The 21,566-nt window shown below is 43.6% G+C and overlaps 1 protein-coding gene across 5 annotated transcripts in view; it reads right to left on the reverse strand.

The window, feature by feature from the left end:
- Nucleotides 1-21,566, reverse strand: part of OXR1 (oxidation resistance 1) — a 431,839-nt gene that overhangs the window by 52,939 nt on the left and 357,334 nt on the right. For 2 of the 5 annotated variants that reach the window (XM_055129072.1, XM_055129070.1), the window contains exon 1: nt 14,556-14,758. The exons of the other annotated variants lie outside the window; for them this stretch is intronic. In XM_055129072.1, the coding sequence (XP_054985047.1) occupies nt 14,556-14,748 (193 nt within the window). In that variant the 5' untranslated portion in view covers nt 14,749-14,758. Of the gene's footprint in view, nt 1-14,555; nt 14,759-21,566 lie in introns of those variants that run through there. 5 annotated transcript variants of the gene reach the window in all.

The following is a 21,566-nucleotide window of genomic DNA, read 5'->3' on the forward strand; positions in this document are numbered from 1 at the left end:
AAAAAAAAGAAAAAGGAAAAAGAAAGAAAGAATGCTCATCATCACTCAGGATTAGGAAAAAGCAAATCAAAGCAAGACTGAGATATGTCACACAATGGCACAGATGAGTATAGGGCATGGATTAGTGTAGGAGGGGTTGGAGTGAGGTTAAGAGCCCTCCACTGCTGGTGGGAATGTATTCTGGTTCAGTTTTTGTGGAAAGCAATATGGCAGTCTCTACCAAAATAACAGGACTATAACTCACCAGTCAGCTAGCAATACACCACTTCTTGGCATCAATCTCTAACACCAACCAACAAAAACCCCCGATTAATTCAAAACAATATATGCATACCTATGTTCACCACAACACTTAATACAATACCCAAGATTTGGAAACAATCGAAATGCCCAACTGCAAATGAATGGATCAAGTTGTGGTATATATACACAATGGAGTATTGAAGAGAACTAAGAAAGACTTCATTAACTTTGATGCAACATGAATAGAAAGAGCAAACTCAAGCTCAGTGAAGTCGGAAGGAAAAGGATAGAGACAGAATGATCTCTCTCATATGTGGGACTTAAGATACACAGCAAGGCAGCAATAAGGGGAAAAGGCAATACAATGGAAGAACTGATCCACAGAAGCCAGTGGGGGTTAGGGGCACTGGGATCTTTGGATACCCTTGTGACGGGTGTGCTGTAATCATGTGCACTGGGAATCATTACTAACAGTATTACAAATCACAGAACCTCAACTTTTAAAAAAGTTATTAAAAGGGGCAGGGTTTTTTTCTCCAGCATACATTTGAAACTGACCCCTAAGAAACACTATATAAACAAAGTCAATTCACATATAAATGACCATCAGAATAAATTAAGTCATTAAAAACTAAACTCCAGGTCATTTCTTTCCAATACATCCAACCGGGTTACAGACTCAAAAACAATTTAATCCGTGTGGAATTATTTTTATTTATTCAATTTCTAATTTATAAACCCTGAAATAATTGCTCTCATATACAAACACATTTGTATCCAGTTTAAATACTAATTATTTTTCTTTAGCTTATCAAGGCATTTCACTTAAGTGACTATCATCAACAGTAGGATAATTGTTTCCATTTAGAGTTTGCATTTTATATTAATATTACTTCCTCACTTATACTTTCCGTAAAGTCCACACTGATTAGAAAAACATAACTCTAATATTTAAAAACTGCTGCATATTGGGTGCTGGAGAAGATAGTACAGTGGGTAAGGTACTTGCCTTGCATGGGCCTGACCTGGGTTTGATCCACCACATGGCCCCCTGAGTACCACCACGAGTAATTCCTGAGTGCAGAGCCAGGAGTAACCCCTGAGCATCAACGGATGTGAACCAAAAGGCCAAATAGATAAACAAATAAATAAAAATTAAAAATAAATTATTCATCACCTTGTCTGAATCTGCCCTCCAAATCAATTAACCCCCTGCCTCTAAAAGCTTTTAAAAAGCTGTCCAAAAGTCTCCTGATCAACCAGGCCAACTTAAGTCTCTGTTATAACAATATCTTCAACTCTTTTTGTTTGATTCCACCTTTTCTAAATTCTTTTCCAAACACCACATTTGTTTTACTTCACATACAGACCAAGGAACTGACTCAAGGCAAGCATTTTGAGTCAACACTCAAAAGCAACAATTTAAAATAGATCTACCATAATTCGTATTATTATAAATTTAAAATTCATGAAAAATATGAAGAATAAAGGCTCAATATTATAATTTAAATATTTAAAGGACTATTAAAAACAAGGGGGGTAATCTTTGATTTAAAAATATGGGCAAAACAATATAAGTAGATCAACATGGAAAGTATCATGCTAAGTGAAATGAGCCAGAAAGAGAGGGACAGACATAGAAAGATTGCACTCATCTGTGGAATATAAAACGGCAGAGTAGGAAACTAACACCCAAGAATAGTAGTATATAATACGAAGAGGTTGGCTCCATAGCTTGGAAGCTAGCCTCACACGCTGGGGGAAAGTTATCCCAGATAGAGAAGGGAACACCAAGTAAAATGTGATTGAAAATCCCGAGCAGAGAGGGAGATGCACGCTGAAAGTAGACTAGAGACTAAACATGATGGCCACTCAATACCCCTATTGCAAACCACAACATCCAAAAGGAGAGAGAGAGAGAACAAATTGGAATGCTTGCCACAGAGGCGGAGTGGGGTGGGGGGGATGGGATGAGGGGGATGGGATGGGGGGGTGGGAGAGATACTGGGTTCACAAGTGGTGGAGAATGGACACTGGTGGAGGGATGGGTTCTCGAACATTGCATGAGGAAAAAACAAGCACGAAAATGTGTGAATCTGTAACTGTACCCTCACTGTGATTCACTAATTAAAAAATAAATAAATTATTAAAAAATATGGGCAAAACAGAATATTAACTAATTCCCAAGACATAAAAAGAGATCTTACATAAAAATATAAGATACCATTTCTAAACTATCTGACCTACCAGTAAAGTTCAAGAGCTTAATCATACAATTTTAGACTTCAGAAAGACAGTTTGTGTTTATGATGTGAATTCAATTACTTTTATGGAGCTAAATATTATTTTTGCTTATCACTATATTCTAATTATTCTTTATTGAATTTATATTGTTAAATTTGAAAAAATAAAGATGCTATTCTAAAATAAAATCATAAATAATTTATTTCTACTCTATGAACAGCAGGGGGAGCCAAAACTTCCCTCATTTTGCAATTTGTTTAAGCAATGGAAAATACAATTAGAAATTACTCTTAATAATATACATCATTTAAATGGTTTTAGAAACAACCATTAGTTTACATTTACTTGTTTACATTTACTTGCCAAATTTTTTCAATCTTTATTTCATAATATCCCAAGAGTTTATTAAACATTTAGTCATAATGAAGCATGAAATTACTCTAGTATTTTCCAGAGTTCAATATGCAGTGCAATCGGAGCAAGAAAACTATATGCCAGCTTTCCACAGTTTAAAGTTTGAAACAGAATATTTAGTAATTTAAAGTATACATCTACTTTGTAAAAATTGCTATTATCAAAAATAGTTCCAACATTAAAAAAAAACAAAACATACATTCAAAAAGAGTACTGAGGCACAATGACATCAAGTGATCATTCTCCTAAGTCATATAGAAATACAATCACATAACCACAAGATTCGAGAGCTGGAAGTGAACAGTTATCACCTGGCAGAACTCTTTGTGGGGACCTTCAGAATGTCCTCGTTAGTGATAACGGCCAGCAAACCTGGACGAATAGCAGTGGCTCACAGCACCTTCCCTGCAAGGAGATGGTCACGAAGTTCCAATCCCTCACCTACCCAGGACCTAAGGGCTCTGCTGTCTGTGCTTCCTGACGCCACAGTGATTTCCGGCTGCACTGCAGCCAGGTGTGTGTAAGCAGTACAAAGGCGTGCAAGCCCCAGCATGCACTGCAACCAAAAAAGATGTGCAAGATGTGCAAAAACTGGGGTCGGAAACTGTGGCCACTGGCAAGAGCATGTGAGCAGCACTGTGGCAGGGCCGGAGCAGCACTACAGTATTTGCATGCCTCAACTAAGCAGATGCCAGCACGACCGCTGCAGAGCATGGGTTCAAGCACAATGAAAGGAGCAGCTGTGAGCATCGTGGTCAAATGTGCAAGCACCACAGCCTGATGTGAGACCCCTGGCAAGCACCACAGCTCGAAAGTTCATTTAGTTTTACACTCCCTAAGCCTCTGGGAGTTCACAGGGGCTAGAACTCTAAGCTGGCCTTTCAGTTTCCGCTACTTCTTTTGAATCTACTGCAAATCTTATAGTAGATTTGCATCTACTGCAAATCTTATAGCAACTCGGGGGTGGGGGTTGGGGAGCATAAGGCACTTGTCTTGCATGTGGCTTGCCCTTGGTTTGATCTCCAACACTGCACATGGTTGCCAGAGCACCACAGAGTTGCTGTTGAGCACAGAGCCGGGAACAGCCCCTTAGCACCACTGGGTGTCCCCCCTCCACCCCCAAATCTTAAGGCTATGTCATGAACTACCGAAGAAATACATTTACATTTTTTTCATGTTTACTGGAATTTACATTGATTTCACTGAGAGATTGTAGGAATTCTTAAAGGTGTGAGATTCTGAATTACTATATACAGATGACCCAAATTATGTTATAAGCAGATAATTAACAATTCAAGAACTTTCAAAGTTCAATTTTGGTTCTCGAATGGGATAGGCAAACTGAGTAGGAAAAGCAAGCATGGAAACCAACAATAAACAGAGAGGCCCAATTTAATAAGACCCTAATATAATGGATATTATCATTTTGGTAGTAGGCACTAATAAAGCCTTCTGCTGAACACATGACAATGAAATGTCTTATCAATTCACTAAACCTGCCCTGGCAAGGGAGAATATACTAAATGGCAAATTTTATGGGTTTTTCAATTGTATTGTATTTCATCTTAAAGCAGCATTCAATAAACAATTCCTTCTCAATGCTCATCTTTCCCTTAATTTAATAACGCATATTCCTATTATCTGCTACCCATTATTTGTTTCTTGTTCCTCTTTAGATCACCTTCCCTCTATCTACACAAGGATTTGTGTGTATTGGGGGTGGCAAGGCGGGTTCTGCTTCTGAGAGAAAAATGTCCGTGAAAGAAAGTGTTCTAGAATTTGGCTTAAGTATGATCTCAGAAATACCAGCATCAGCATTACTTGGGAGCTTATTAATATCTCAGGTGTTACTCCAAAACTTCTGGGTCATGACTAATCTGAACTCACCACACATTTTTGAAACACTGTTAGAAATATGTTAAAAAGATGAAAGTCAGAAAGAATAACTGAAAAAATAAGCATTGCTATGCAACTACCTGTTCAAGATAACAACGCTAGCAATTCTGAAATCTGTCAAATACCACAACTGTTGTCTGAATTAGTTGCTGTGATGTTATATTATTACCAAGAATTCTGCATTCCTCTCTGGGAAAGAATATAAATATACCACATCCTACTGATGTCAGACAAGACCATGTAACTTGCTTTAACCAATGAAACATCAACAGAATGATGAATCTTCCAGTTTAATGCCCAACATTATCCTCCTCAGCACTCCTTTTCCTGCTATCCCACGAATAGGAATGTTTTTTATCTGGTGACTATTCCATCAAAATAGAGTTTATAGAGAAAATAAACCATTTAGTTTCTAAAAGAAACATACTTAAAGGCTCACACACATAAAGTCTACTTCTGGTTAAAGTGTGGTGCTTAGGAAAAAGAAAATAAAATTAGAATTCTTAAGGAATTTCTGCATGTAAACCAAAATACCTAGTATGGGAAAAAAATAATACAATATAGTTTGCTCAAGGATACTTTCTTGAAAAAATGAAATGCCACAACACTGAAATTAGGTGACGAGCATGAAAATAAAAACCCCAGGAATGAGAAGGCTGTGATAAAAGAGCCAACAGAGTACTAAACAACAGTATAAAATGAATCTGAAAAACTAGCCATTTTTTAAGTACAGAAAATATAAATAGTATAATAGGAAATTCCCCAGGTAGGGGTGATGTGATAGGCAATAGAACTGTCCGTGTCAACAACTGTGAAATATATCCCACCAAAACTGATGCCAGGAGCAGAACAATTCCAATATCTGAACTTATTTTCAGAGTTAGACTATCTCTTGGGAAATGCGGGTTGTTTTTTTTTTTTGGAGGGGGTGTTGGTTCATACCTGGTGGTGCGCAAGGGACCATGTGGTTACAAGGGTATCAAACACCGGCCTCCTAAATGCAAATCATATGCCCAGCCTGGCAGCTATCTCTCTGACCCAAGGAAACGCCTTCCAGTGGCAAGCCAGTCTCTCAGCAGTTCCTCCCTGTGACCAGTCAGCAGGCCATCTGCATATGCACACAAATCTGGACAAAAATGTCAACCCTAGTATTAATGATATCACAGGAGGTAGGCTTTAAACTTTCATCCTTACAGTGTATGCCTTAATATTTAGCACACATCAGTATTATTTCCTTTAAAAAAAAATAAAAGACTGGAAGCAAATATATGCAAAGATTGCAGCGTCAGCATCTTTCTCTAAAAGATAAGCAGATTCTCTTTTTAAGATTTCTTTTCACTGTTCATCATCTCTGTTTTCTTAATAAGGTCTCTGTTTTGAGCCAAAAAATTGGCATGCAATTTAAACATGCATCTCTTTCTTGACCTTAATTGTAAGTATGGCCAAAGTATTAGTTTTCAAAGAAGAAAATGCTTAATTAAGATTCAGAAATTTCATTGAGAGAAATATTAAGGAAAAACAGTGGCTTTTAATCTGTCCACACATTAGAATCACCTGGGAAATTAAAAGAAAACCGGTCCTAAAGGGAAAGACTATAATTCAATACATGACTACTGTCGCATACTGAGATCTGATGCTAGGGGTGGGACCTTGGCATCAGAACTTTTCCTTTTTCTGCAGGGTTGGGAGGCACATCTGGCAGTGCTTAGCGATACTAGATAGATGCTCAGGAATCCCTCCTGGGACTCGGGGGACCTTATGGGGCATAGGAGGCTGAACCCAGGTTGGCCGCCTGCAAGGTAAACATCCTACCCATTGTACTATCGCTCCAGCTCACCATCAGAATTTTTAATAAAGTTTGTTAGATAACTGAAGTGACATTCAGTGTTGAAGCCCAGTGATTTTCAATACTTTTTAACACCTGCAGACTAGTGGAGATGGGAAGTCTATTTTGTAAATCACTATGGCAGAAATAAAGCATTACAACAAAATGCATAGATTAAATTTGTGTATTTAAAATAGTGCATTTTATAATAATGAATTAAATTTACACTTATAAATTATTTATATATAAGTATTTTTAATTGTATTTAAAAGAAATTGCTAAATTAGTCCTTATATTTTACATATAAGTATTTGAAATGGTAAAAGTATTTACGAGTTCCACTTGAACCATGTGTGGTGAAACAATAGCATTCAAGTATAAAGCATTTGAAACCACTCCTCAAAAAATGCTACCAATGCAAGTTCTTGATATAACAGCTGTACCTTATGTCTACACTGTTGATTATAATAATCATTACTCTTATGGCTTCTGGGTATTTGGAAGTGCTTAATTGAGTACTGATATAGACTGAAAATAGTTTTTCTAATTTCACTTAATTTAAATTTAAGTAGCAACAAATGCCAAGTTGCTACATTATCGGGAAATACAGTGCAGAATCTAGAATTCAGATTCTTCAAAATAATTCCTCGCCAATTTAACTGCAAGCAGTCAGGAGATGCCCAGTGGTTACCACTCTGGGCAGCACAAACACATGTTTCCATCATGCCAGAAAGCAATGGAGAAGCTCTGCTCTAGAAATTTTAAAACACTGTTTTACCAAATATAATCTTTGCAGGATCATCCCTGCATATTTGCTTTTGACACGTACAAAACTGTTCTGACTACCTTGCATTACAATACCACTGAGCTACATTATAGTGTCCAAAAATTAGTGCTCTGAAATTAAAATCTGAATTAACAACAAAAATGGTCAGGATTCCTTCTTTCTACAATGGGATTTCTCTCTACTTTCACCATCAGGAACAGTGGTGTTTCTCCTGCCAAAGTACAAAGTTTACCTTCATTTTAAGGATACTGTGAATTATGCCAGATTACATTTCCCTGGAGCAACAGCATAGCGGATCGGGTGTTTTCCTTGCATGCACCTGGGTTTGATTCCTCCGTCCTTCTCGGAGAGCCCAGCAAGCTACTGAGAGTATCTCGCCTGCACAACAGAGCCTGGCAAGCTACCCGTGACGTATTCGATATGCCAAAACCAGTTAACAAGTCTCACAATGGAGACGTTACTGGTGTCCGCTCCAGCAAATCGATGGACAGTGCTATAGTGCTACATTTCCCTCTACCAGAGGATGGCCAGAGAAAATTTTGGCTCTTTTGACTTTTCTCTAAAAAGAGTATCTGACTTTAAAATATGTCCTCCTCTCTTCCTCTTTTTCACTATTACTCAGGCATGTAACAATATACAAGCTCTTAAATGTAAATTTTCTGGTAGCCATAAAGGAAAACTTTATGCACAGCATTTATGAGTTACTTGACTTTTTAATCAGAGCTTGATTATTGACAAATACTAAAGATCTGTTTCCATAAAGTCTTCAACTATAAAGTACATTCTACTTACATATCTACAAACTTTACTTTCAAAAGTATATGTGAGTTGATCAACTCAAATAGAAAGCTGAATATCATAAGAAACAGCATTTATAACTGTACTATGCTTTAAACACTTTACCTCTAAAAGGTAACCTTTGTAAAAACTAAATTATAATAAATATATTAAAACATTAAATATGATAAGTACTATGAGGTCTTAAACACTCTAACAGATCTAAGATCTATTAGATTTTAATAGATTTAAAGATTTTAGTAGAACTATATTTAACAACTTTATTTAATAGAACACTAATTCCCCGATCTAAAATTTAGGAAAATTCTTGTACCCTCAAACCTAAAATCACAAGTCAGAGCACAAAATTCTATAAGCCTTCCATTTAAATTCCATAAGTAATTTGTGTGCACTCTCAGTGTCAAATTCCTCAAGTTATAACAAATCCTTTAATGATAAAATACACGGATCACTCCAAAACTTAATACAAAAATATTAAACACGATACATTTCATTATTTCTCCACTCAGTCTGACCTTACAGTTGATACCAGCTAGCCACTAAGGAAAGCTAGTGATTTTCTCAGAGTACAGCTCAGATTTGCAGCATCCTCATTACTTGGGAAATTGTTCAAGGAAATTGTTCAAAAGTTCTGGGACCCAACCCAGATATACAGAACCAGAAACTCTGAGGTAATGTTTCTCAACCTTTCCCCGGTCCTGGACACCTTTCTCTGGTGTTTCCTTCCCAGGGCCACCTGTCTGTCCTACTGGGGTCAGACCCCTTGGTTTCATGCCACTGCCCTGCATTTCTGTGTTCCGCTGTGGCCCCCTGGAATCTCCTGCAGGCCGGTGGGGCGCTCCCGAGGCACAACACTCAAGTGCCAGAGTCAGCACTTGACTGCAGCCTCAGCTCCGCAGAGGCTGTTTGGCCCTGAATCCTAGCAGCTACACCGTGAGCAGCTCCAAGGTTTATGCTTGAGATCCACGGGAGTGAGGCAAGATCTATCCTAAACCCGCTGGAAGCTACCGTCAAGGCGTTTATCGGGCCATTCTTGTCCCTCTGGCCCTCCATAGGGCCGCAGAAACCCACGGTGATATTGCTCCACTGTGACCAGCACTACTGCTGTCTTCAATACCTGTTGTGGCAACAGTACTAGAGCCCTCTGTAGGCACTTGGTCTTTCTGGCCGTGCACAGGGGAACAAGTGGGGTGTCAAGGATGGGACCTGGGTCAGCCGCTCGCAAAGTCAGCACCCAATGCACTGGACGATGCTCCAGCCCCTCTTCTAACATTTTTTGTGTCAGGAAATCCTAGTAAAAAAGTCCAGTTTTAGATATGCGTCTGTCTTACTTTCCAAATAACATGCAGTTTCAATTCCTAACATATCTAACTTTTCTAAAACCTTAACTGGAGGTTGCATTTTTTTTGGTCAATATCTAACTGAAAATTCCAGGGCAGGAGGTATATAGATATACATTTATATATATATGTGTATATATATATGTATATATATAGAAAGAGAGACAGAGAGAGTGTGTATGGGGGGAGGTGCAGTGCTACAGTGTTTGTCCTGCATACAGCAGTGGGGATGGTTTCAGCCCCCCATCCCCACTGCCAACAAAGAATAATCCCCTACCACCACCAGGGGTCTCTCCTGAGCCCAAAGCCAGGAATGCCCCAAGAAGCCAGGAGTGCCTTTCAAAATGTAGCACTGTATCACTGTAGTCCCACTGCCCATGGATTTTTTTTTTTTTTGCCCATGGATTTTCTTGAGTGGGCATCAGTAACGTCTCCATTGTGAGATTTGTTGTTACTGTTTTTGGCATATCGAATACACCACGGGGAGCTTGCCGGGCTCTCCAAGAGGGATGGAGGAATCAAACGCGGGTCAGCCTCATGCAGGCAAACGTCCTACTTGCTGTGCTACAGCTCCAGCCCAAGATCAACAAGTAGAGAGAGAAAATCCACACAGTTCAAGGACAGTATTAGGGCCCAACTCTATCACCACCCATAATATCAGGTGGCCTGTGAGTCTTCTGACACTATATACTTCCTGGAATACGATTCAAAGGAGGGTCTGCCTTTAATCTCTTCTTTGTTAAAAATTCAAAATGAGTAAATGAAAATAAAGTTCAATCACAATCCATTCTACTCTTGATTTAACTTGCTTTAACTGTAATACATGACAGAATACTGCTCTCTTCTCATCTTCTCCACACCCCCCACCCTTCGCCTAAGGGCCCTAATTCATCAATAAGAAGGTAACTCAAGTTCTCTACCTTCTGAATTATCTCTCAAGCACACAAGCAAACACTCAAATGGACACTACAGTCCTATTTATCTGGCTGTTTCCTCAGGAGGAAAAGTGGATAATGTAAGTAGCTTCCAAGAATTATTAAGAATACAGAAAAATGCTAGTACCTACCCCATGTTCTTAGCAGCTATTATTCTTGTCATCTCCCCCTGAGAGATACTGTTTTCATTACAGAAAGATGGTAAGAGGAGGATTGGAGAGTACAGCTGGCAAGGTGCTTGCCTTGCATGTGGCCAACAAGGGTTCCATCCCTGGCACATATCAGCACGCCTCATAACCGTGTCACCCTTTCTCTGTGACACAGACACATGGTATGACATGTGTTTAAGGTTTACTGCCATAAGGTGGAAAAACAAGAGCTGACATACCATGGCAGTTTATAATAAAAGCTAGATTTCAGTAAGTTGAGACCCCAAACTTGCTAAACCTTAAATATATTTCAGTCCTATTTAATATTCTTTTTCATTTTTGGGGGCGGGGGGCTGTACTTGGCAGTGCTCAGAGGAACATACGGGGTGCCAAGGATTGAACACGCACCCAAGGCCAGCACTCACACGCTGTATTATTACTCTGGCCCCTCTTCTAACATTCTTGTGTCAGGAAATCCTAGTAAAAAAAGTCAGGTTTCAAATCCTTCGTCTTCATGTCATACCCATGTATCTGTGTCAGAGAGTGAGGGTGATGTAATCTAGCGAAACGAATCCTTTATAAGGCTACACAACAGAAGTGAATGGATATCCCCAAACTTGAATTAAACTCAAGGTGCAAAAATTTTCTCTTATCAAACCATAAGTTACTTTGCAGGCACAACAAGAATTATGTAAGCTGTTTTCTCTGTGATTGCTATTAACCAAAGCAACGGTGTGATAAGCGCCTTACTGTATCTAAGAGCCAATTACGGTTTTCCTGAGGGTACTACAATGTTGGAGTCAGCACACACAGAGCTGGTAAGAGCAAAGCAGCAACCATGGAGCGCCAAGGCTTCGGGAACACCAGTCAGCTGCCCAACTCACTCACTTATTTATAGAAACCAAACCACAAGCGTTTGACCAGAATTCTGTCTGGTCTACCCTATGTCCATCAGTGGCCAAGATGGTATTATCATTCCTGACTATGAAGCGAAGAGAAGGCAAACATCACTAACCTAGAAAGAAGGTCTGGGCGGTCAAACTCGAAGCTTGAAAGCATTTCTCTGAGAGAAACTGCTACAGAACACGGGGCATTTCAGATCACTGAAGAGAGGATGACAGACAAGAGGAAACGGAAGCATCTGTTAAGAAAATCTAAAATGCAGAGTCACAGGTAGCAAAGGAGATTCCTGATGCAAGACACCAATAAAAAGAGCGACCCCAGAGCCGAACCCATGATGCTGCTGTAGAACAGAGTTCCTGTTTTAAGCAAAGGCTGGCAAGAAACTAAGAGCTATTTATCATACTTAATTTTAATAGACACACATGCTGCTTCTCAGGGGAGTCAAGTGAGGAAGCACTACTTACTCTAAGATCAGCAGTAATCGCATTATTGCCTGGGCACTATTTCTTGAATTGACTTCAGAAGTCTGAAGGCCAGACTTGAGAGAATGACAGTTTCCGACCTACTCCCAAGAGTCTTTCTCTACCTTTACTCATTTTCCTCATTCTTGCCCCAAGTGACCCAGTTCCAGAACCCAGAACCTTGCCTACGAATCCAAGAAGCCTCATTTATGAAGAAGAAAATATAGGACCAAAGAGCAGAAGTGACTTCTACCTAATCTTCCAGCACAGCTAGTATGTCCCAGCATACCTGAGCATGATCACAGTGGGACACATTAGGTGACATCACAATACCCATGTGTCAGAGATTTGGGAACACCATGAATTTTAAAGTGTGCACCAAGAATTCACAGGCAGCTTTCATAGAAGAGGAATTTGTATAATAGTATTTTGACCGGGTTTCTTCCAAGGAATGTAGTGTGCCCAACCTAGGTTTCTGAGTGAATGAAATGGGTGTGTATATATTATTAAAACATTAATCAGGGGCTGGAGCGATAGCACAGCGAGTAAGGCATTTGCCTTGTACGCGGCTGACATAGGTTCGATTCCCAGCATCCCATATGGTCCCCTGAGCACCGCCAGGGGTAATTCCTGAGTGCAGAGCCAGGAGTAAGCCCTGTGCATCGCCGGTGTGACCCAGAAAGGAAAAAAAAATCATATTCCTCTCCGGTTGAGTTACACCAACACATTTCTATTTCATCTACCCAGAGGTTGATCAGGTACCAAGTCATTTCAACTAGGCAATTTGAATCTCTTTTTCAATTAAGTTTAAAAGGAAAAAAGAAAAAAACAAACACCTTTATTTAAACTTTAAAGTTTTGGTCCTCACTCCTCATTCCTAAATTTAATAGGATTCCCCATCTGATCCCTGCAGATCAGAGATCTACAGAAAGCAAGTATCTCTGCTTTGGTTTCTTAACTCCGTCAACAGAGATGACGAACATTTTGGTGGGAATTGAAAGATACCATTCTAGGCGCTGGAGAGATAGCACACAGTAGGTAGGACACTTGCCTTGCGGTTTAAAAAAAATTTTTTTTAAATGTACTTGGTTTTGGGGGTCACACCCAGCAATTCTCAAGGGTTACTCCTGACTTTACTTAGTAACCACTCCTGGCCGGGTTCAGGGGACCACATGGGGTACCTGGGATCGAACCCCGGTCAGCCACATGCAAGGCAAACGTCCTACCCACTGTACTAACACTCCGGCCCCACCTTGCACTCCGTTAGCCTGGGTTCGATCGCCATCAGCCCATATGGTCCCCAGAGCCTGGCCAGAAGTGACACTCAAGCACAGAGCCAGGAGTAAGCCCTGAGCACTGTGGGGTGTGGCCCCCAAACAAAAACAAGGTGTCGTGGTAAACTTTTAAAAGTTTCTCCCAATCTTGCATGACACCTCCAGAATCCTGCACACCCCCCTCCTCCCCACACACACATGCACACACGAGCGGATCTCATCTGTGTCTTCACTGTCTGCCGGCGCCGAATGAATGACAGGATATGGGGTTCCGGATACAGGCTTCAATTTGCGGGCACCTTCCCCACCCTCCCCTCCCCTACTCCCCCCCCCCCCCCTCAAACGCTCATCTATTTACTCTCAGCATGACCAAGTGCGCTTAAGGCCAACTGAGTAAACTCTCTGAGATGAAACTCGACCAGGAGAGGCGAGCGACAGCTGAGCTTAAAGAAGGAGCTTTCCCCGCGGGAGACGCCACGCCGAGCGCTCCTGCCTCCCGGGCCAGGCGCCTTCCAAAACCGCGCTAAGGGGGCCAGCATGCGGGTGCCACCGGCCGGGTCCGTTGCAGGGGACGCCAGGCCCCTCCAAGTGCGGCCCCTCCATCCCATCCCTCCTTCTACCCCCCCCCCCCCGCCCCGGTAGGCCCGATTTCTTGCAGGACACCTACGAGGCCTCCTCAAAGGCAGGCAGGGAAGCGCGGCGGGTAAATACAAGCCCAAAAAGTTTCTCTCCGCTCCCGGTCCGCGTCGCCAGCGAGCAGCCTGGGAAGGCGCGCGTGCGACACTGCCCAGCTGCGCTCCGCCTGCCCCAAGTCGCGGGGCGTGTGTGTGGACCGGGGGGCTCTGGACACGCCCATGGGAACCCCAAGAAGTTGGGTGCAAGTGGCCTTCACGGCTGGACTCAACCCCCCACCAGGGCCGGCGACCCTCACGAGGAGTCCCGCGTCACAATCGCAGGCGGGGGCCGGCTGGGGCCGCCGGGGTCCCCTCTCGGTGCCGAAATGGGGTGATGGGGTGTGTGGGAGGTATTGGCGGGGGTGGGGCGCGAAAGGTTCGGACCCCCGCAACGGGCGGGCGCGGGGCAGAAAGTCGGGTGGAAGTGAGGAAAGCAGGAAGGGCGGGGAGGAAGCGGTGGGACGCAGAAAAGTGTCCGTCCCCCCCCCCCCCCGGGACAGAAGCTGCGCGACCCCCCCCCCGCCACCGGGTCCCAGTCCCTGGCGCGCCTGCCCAGGCACCCCGCGCGCCACCCGCCCCCCAGTCCCCAGGCCGAGGACGCGCCGGGCTCACCAGGTCCCTCCGGGCTGGACGGCGCGGGCAGTCGGGGGGTCCCGCCCCCGGGGTCCCCCTGCGCGGGCTCCCGCAGGTAATCCTCGAAGCGCACCTGCCGCGTCTCGCCCCCACCCCCGAAGCCCCACAGGCGGCTGGCCGTGCCCCGCAGGAGGCGCCCGCTCTTGCCGGTGAAGGTGGTCAGGTAGTCCATGCTGCCCGCCGCGGGCCCGGCCGCGCGCCCACGGGCCCGACGCGCCCGACGGTTGCGGCGCCGGCGGCGGCGGCGTCCACGGGGTGCGCGCGCGCCCGCAGCCGTCGGACCCGGGGCGGGGACTCGGCACGCTCCCCGCGGGCCGGGGGCGACCGGAGCCGGGCCCCGGGCCGGACCATGAGGAACTCCGGCGCTGGGGCGGGTGGGGGGGAAGCGAGCGGGAGGAAAGTTTGGAAAAGTTTGTGATCGCCGTTCCACGCCGAGGCTAGGAAAAGAGGGAGCGGGAAGAAGTGGCAGCGTTTGTCGAAACGGACGCGGGGTGCGAGAGCCGGCGGGAGTTGGGGGAAACTGGGCCGGTTCTCCCCGATCTGTCCCCCCCACTCCGCGGCGCTGATGGACCCGGCCGGCCCCGCCCAGCCGCGCCCGCCCCGTCCCGACCAGACTTTCCGGACCGCCCGGGAGCGGCCGAGGAGGGGCCGGCGGCTTGCGCGGCCCGAGTCACTTTTAGAGGGTCACAAATCACTAGGGGAAAAAAAACTACCTGTGCCTGCGTGTGTTCGGGGGAAGAATCACCCTCCACGCGAAACTTTTCCCGCCGCGGCGTGGCAGAGAACGGGCGGTTTCGAGTCAAACTTGCAGTCCGGGTCAAAACTCCAGCCCGGCCGCTCTCGGCATCCCAGACCAGCGCTTCACACCCCGGGAGTCGCGTGTTTGAAGGTTGCGGGGCCAGGCGTTTGCAAATTACGAGTTTTGAGAGCCCCGGGAATCCGGCGCAGGAGAGAAATATACGGGCTTGGCCGTGCGCTCTTAGCCTTCTGCAGGCAGAGAAAGAGCAGTGACTTTTGCCCAGACTTTTAGCATCAGGTTTGGTTACTTGTGAGATCTGCTTATTCTCTTCCTTTCACTTTGGGTCAGATGCAGCTCCCGCATCTTCCCCATGCATGAAATAAATGCTCGGATTGCCAGCCTGTGACTGCATTTGAAGAAAAGGTTTGCTTGGTGTAGTCGAATTCATGAGAAGCTAATTATTCCAAGTAATAGAGTCCAGGAATTATCATTATTATTTTACCAGATTACCACGGATTATCCTTCTGCCCTCCTTTAAACTGTTTGATCTTTTCCCCTTCCTCTCATTCTCTGCTTAAATTCTTAGTAACTTCGCTTTTTTTTTTCTCTGCCCAGGGCTTACTCTTGACTCTGCTCAGGGACCATATGTGGTGCCTGAGACCCAAGCCAGGTTAGCTGCGTGCAGAGCAAGCGCACTATCGCCACTGTGTTATCTGTCAGCCTCGCTATTATTTATTTATTTATTTATTTCGATTTGGGTTACACCCTGCGATGCTCAGAGCTTACTCCTGGTTCTGCGTTCAGTTCAGGAATTACTACTGCTGGTGGTGCTTGGGGGACTATATGGGATGCTGGGGATTAAATATGGTCATCCTCCTGCAAGGCAAATGCCCTCCCTGAAGTACTACTGCTCGGGCCCTATTTTGAATTTTGTTTGCTAGTAATTTGTTAACTTTTTTTTTTATCATGAGGCGTTAGACGGTTCAGTGGGTTCAGCATGTGGGTGCCCTGTGTTTGATCCCCAGAACCAGGTGGTTCCCCAGGCTCTTAGGAGTAGTTGCTGGGTGTGACTCAAAATTAAGGCAAAAAAAAAATTACAGCGCTATTCATCAGGGATACTAACATATAGCTTTTCTTCTCTCACTTTCCTCTTTCTTATAAAAGAAGTTTGAAAGAGCTTCCTCTTTTACTGTTGAGCCATACCTTTTCATCAGCCTAACAAAACTGGGTGAATGCTGTCTCACTCTCCCCAGAGCACTGCTAAATCCTCCGATTTGTGTGCTTGCTCTCAATCTTGCTCAGTCAGACTGCCTTTGGCCTCTTTCTGCCTCTCACTGCCAATGGGAAAGTGCAGAGGGAGCCACCCACCGCCTTGGGATGTGTGTGGGTGCAGCTTGCAGAACACTGTGGGTGCCCATGGGCATGGGTGGGAGTGGCAAGGGGCATTTCAGGTGAGATTTCCTAGTGGGGCTTTGGGCCATCTTAGGATGGAGTCTGGAAAGTGGTCAGATATAGTTCTGTGCTAGCCCCTGAATGCTATTCTCCCCATCATGCACTGATAAGAGAGTTTCAGGGTGGTTGAGGGAAAAGTGGAAGGAGCCTGGGATGTAGGTCAATGGTACAGTGCTTGCATGAGAAAGGTCCTGGTCTTGATCTTCCAAAGGATCGGATTAAGGGAAGGGAAGAAATCAAGAGAAAAGATAGGAAGGTAGGGGCATGAAGGGGAGGGGATGTAAGAGGGAGGGCCAAGGAGGATGAGGATTCCAAGGTGGTGTCCTGCCCTGTGGAGAAAGCAGGGCATTTTTATACTCTTTTGGGCACTCAATTTTTCCCCAACTCATGGACCTAAAAGGTACCTTTCTGGCCTGAGCTGTGTCACCCAGTAGAAGAGGTGATAAGGTTAAAATAAAATTGATCTTTACATCTTCAGTGTGTCCAATCATGGTTTCATTTTGCTCCAACTATGTCAAGGATATTCTGTTAGACTCTCAGAAACTTGGCAAAAGACTTCTAGTCCATAGCCGTTTTTGAAATTGGTTTGCTATGTTTCTACATATGCAAATTTAATCTCCATTTAATAGAGTACAAAACTATTAATTTTTTAAAATCTCTAAGGAATACCATCATGGAGAATTACCATTGAAACTTATATTGTAATAACTCATAGCAATTTATCAATTACTTTATGATTATATCCTATCAGATTATAATTATAATGATAAATGATATAATTATAGCATCCAATACTTCATACTTGCAAATGTGGCAACTTCTGGCTTTGGATAAATTTCACGTAGTTCACTGAGCCAAGAGACATTGCCATTTATGTCTAGAGTTGTGAAATCTTGAGGCATTCATGGTTTTAGGAAGCAATAACGAATGAAACCCCCAGAAAGGAGTGCTACCTTAAGAAGAAAAACATTCTCATTTTCTACCCCTCACTTCCTCTCTGCTCTCTGCGTGGGGGTGTGTGTGGTGGAGATTGTGTATATACAGAGAAGGGTGCAGGCATAGCCATGGAACATCTACTTCACCTGTCTCAGTCTTTCTGGATTCTTCTGCCCTCATGCCACTTCTCCATTAATTTCACATGATCTCTTTACATGTCGCTGCAACCTGGATGTATCACTGACACTGTCACTATCATCCCCGTTGCTCATCGATTTGTTCGAGTGGGCACCAGTACCGTCTCTCATTGTGAGACTTATTTGTTACTGTTTTTGGCACATCCAATACGACACGGGGAGCTTGCCAGGGTCTGCCGTGCAGGTGCGATACTCTCGGTAGCTTGCCAGGCTCTCCGAGAGGGGCGGAGGAATTGAACATGGGTTGGCCGCAACCTGGATGTATATTGAATAGAATTGTACATTTTATAGTCTTCCTCTACGAGAGAATAGAGATGCAAATATATGCTATTTAAGTGCTATTTTAATATTGATTTTAGGTATTAATTGCTTTGGGTTATGTAATTATTTTAAGAGTATTTAGGCTACACTAGGAATTTAGATTTAGAAACCATTTTTCTATACTTGCTTTTTTTTCTGTTTTAAGGAAATGACATCTCAACAATGAAAATGCTAAAAGAGAAGAAGGGGCAAACAATGTTAGAAACCCGAGATGGTTGCTAGCGTATACTTTTGTGACTAACTCCAAGTGTCCAGATTCAGTCTGTAGCTGATAATTAAGTGAGTAGTTAGGTTTCCTTCCTTTGATGAAGGAAAACTACCTGTACCCTGGGCTGAGTCAATCAGGAGAAAACACAAAGCTTAGCGATGCATAGAGGCAAGCCCCCCTCCCCACTCCCTCCCTTCAACCCCCTCCTCCCACACCATGGTCAGCTGCTAAGCAGAGCCAAGTTACTGTTGTTACTGTGACTATTGCACAACTGAGCACCGTATCTTAAAGACAGAGAACCTCTTCCCCAAATGTATGGGTGTTTCCTGAAAACCTTCCATCCCATCCCCAAGGCCATCTGAGAGAGAGGGTAATAGTGCCAGAAGAAGCAGTTAAAATCCAGATAGCACTTTAACTGTCTGAAGAGAAACCCAATCCTTACAAAGTTCCAGCACCTAGGTTTAATTTCTGATCTTTAGGGAGGGACCGGGGGTGGGGGGAACACCACAGTTGGCAGTGCTCATAGCTTCCTCCTGGCTCTGTGCTTGGGGCTCACGACTGGCAGGGCTCAAGGGACCGTATAAGGTGCTGGTAATCAAACCAGGTTCTTTTTTTTTTTTTTGCTTTTTGGGTCACACCCGGTGATGCACAGGGGTTACTCCTGGTTCTACACTCAGGAATTACTCCTGGCGGTGCTCAGGGGACCATATGGGATGCTGAGATTCGAACCCGTCAAACCAGGTTCTGTCCCGAGCCAGGCAAGCATCTTACCCCGCCCCTCTGCAGCCTTAGGTTTAATTTTTAAAGGACTGTGCTGGTCATTTTCTCTCTGAAGGTCCACTGTCACCTGCCAGTCTGCAGAAGGCAGTGGACAGAGAAGGGTAGCTGGATTCCGTGCTGCTCTGATAGGCAAGGAGGAAAAACTGATCACTTTTCAACCACTTCTCAGGAGAGACTGATTCTCTTGGCTGTGTAGGTAACTCTCCAACCAATGCCGTCAACAACAGTGGCGTGCCAAAATGTTTACTAGATGTCAAGAGAAGGGACTGCTAGGAGTCGCTCTGTGCCTACCAGTGCCTGCTGGTTTTCTGGGAGTCAAGGAAAGAAGGGGTGGTGGCGATGAGATGCTTAAAATACATCAAGAATTTACATTATTCAGCACTCAGATTGCACTGGTCCTGCTCGCACCTTACATAATAGTTAAGCACATGCATTCATTTTGCTCATTAAATCCTATATGAAATCTGCCAGCTTTCACTGCCTCCCCTTTTTAATCCATCTCCAGCACCGCAATAGGAATAATCTTTAAATCACATCTAGATCTTGGGGTGGGAGAGATAGTACCACGGTTAAAGCACCTGCTTTATACACAGCCGACTGTGATTCAATCCCAGGAACCAAATATGGTTCCCTGAGCACTGCCAGGAGTGATGCCCAAACCAAAACAAGGTGATAGCACCACAAATCTTGTTCTCCATCCTGTACATGAAAGACATTCTTTGTACACAGTAGTAATTTCCTGTTGATAAACAGAATCACCCGTAGAAGAATTTTTTTCTTTTTTTTTGGGGGGGGGGTCACACCCAGTGATACACAGGAGTTACTCCTGGCTTATGCCCTCAGGAATTATTCCTGGTGGTGCTCTGGGGACCATATGGGATGCTGAGAATCAAACCCGGGTCTGCTGCGTGCAAGGCAAACACCCTGTATTATCACTCCAGCCCCAGAAGAATGTCTAAAATGTAGATTTCCTAGGGCAAGAGAGAGAGTAAGATTAGAGGGTAAGGTGCTTGCCTTGCAGGAGGCCAGCCCTAGTTAGATCCCTAGCACACATATCAGCCCCTGAACCCCACTGGGAGAGATCCCCGAGCACAAAGCCAGGAATCAGGCCAAAGCACCACTGTGTGTGGCCTCCAAACCATTCCTACACCCTGAAATAGAATTCCCCACTATATGCCATAGATTTTGATTCCTAGGCTATTGCAGAGACTCAGAACACTACCCAGGTTTAAGATCTGATTCTTTATTGTCCTGTGTGCTTCTGCATATTTGATTCATGTGGACCATGTAATATCGAGCCAGGAAACTGGTGTGGCAAACCCTGAGTAGAAGTAAGTTACATGCATGATCGTTACATGTACAGAACAGCTCATGTTTAAAACAACCATTGTTTTACACTACATATACCTCTACCCCTGCCTCAGCAACCAAGAATACTACATCCTCCAGATGGTACAGCAATGATATGGTACATCTTCCAACAACCTAGAATCCTGCCTGGCAGAATCAGAGCCTGTCTCTCGTTCCTCATCCTGACTTGGACCTGTCATATAAGCAAGAAACAAACTCATTATCGCAAGTCACTGAGGCATTCATTTGGTATCACTGTACAAGTCAAGCCTGCCCCGAACAATATTAGGCTTTTGCAGATGCTTAATTTACATTTCGCTTAATCACAGGTATCAAATTTGCATGGAAGACAAACCAGCTTATGCTGTCAAATTCACGTATTTTGTTTTTTTTTTCAGACTTCTGCCATTTCTATATTCTCAGGAGTATTCAGGGATTGCAAAACTAAATTTTTAGACTACATATGTGAATAAGAATATTCTTGATATTACACAACCAGAACCAAAACAACCTAAATAAGTAAAATGAACAGGCGGGGGTGTTAAAAAAGAATCCATCAATCATCACTCTCAGGCTAAAACTGACTTTTCATTCATATATGTCTAATTTCAACAAATGTCTAACAATCAGAAAATATTATAAATATGAATAGTTAGAATATGTGTACACTCATAAATTGCCATTTCTATAAATTGATTTTATGTAAAAAAGTTGAAGAATTTTTAGAGAAAAAATATGTTATATAAAAATTTTATATATAAAATCACTTTTATATGTTCCTAACATATATAGCAACCCCATTAGATCTGCAAGAGGCCTTTGCATTTACTTGAATGAACTTCTCTCTCTCTCTCTCTCTCTCTCTCTCTCTCTCTTTTTCTCTCTTTCTCTCTCGCTCTCTCTTTTTCGGTCACAACCAGCTGTGCTCAGGGCTTATTCCTGGTACTGTGTTCAGGGATCATTCTTGGAAGTGTCTGAGAAATAAGAAGCAGTGCTGGGAATCGAAC

Source organism: Sorex araneus, chromosome 2, assembly GCF_027595985.1.
Source record: "Sorex araneus isolate mSorAra2 chromosome 2, mSorAra2.pri, whole genome shotgun sequence".
Lineage (NCBI taxonomy): Eukaryota > Metazoa > Chordata > Mammalia > Eulipotyphla > Soricidae > Sorex > Sorex araneus.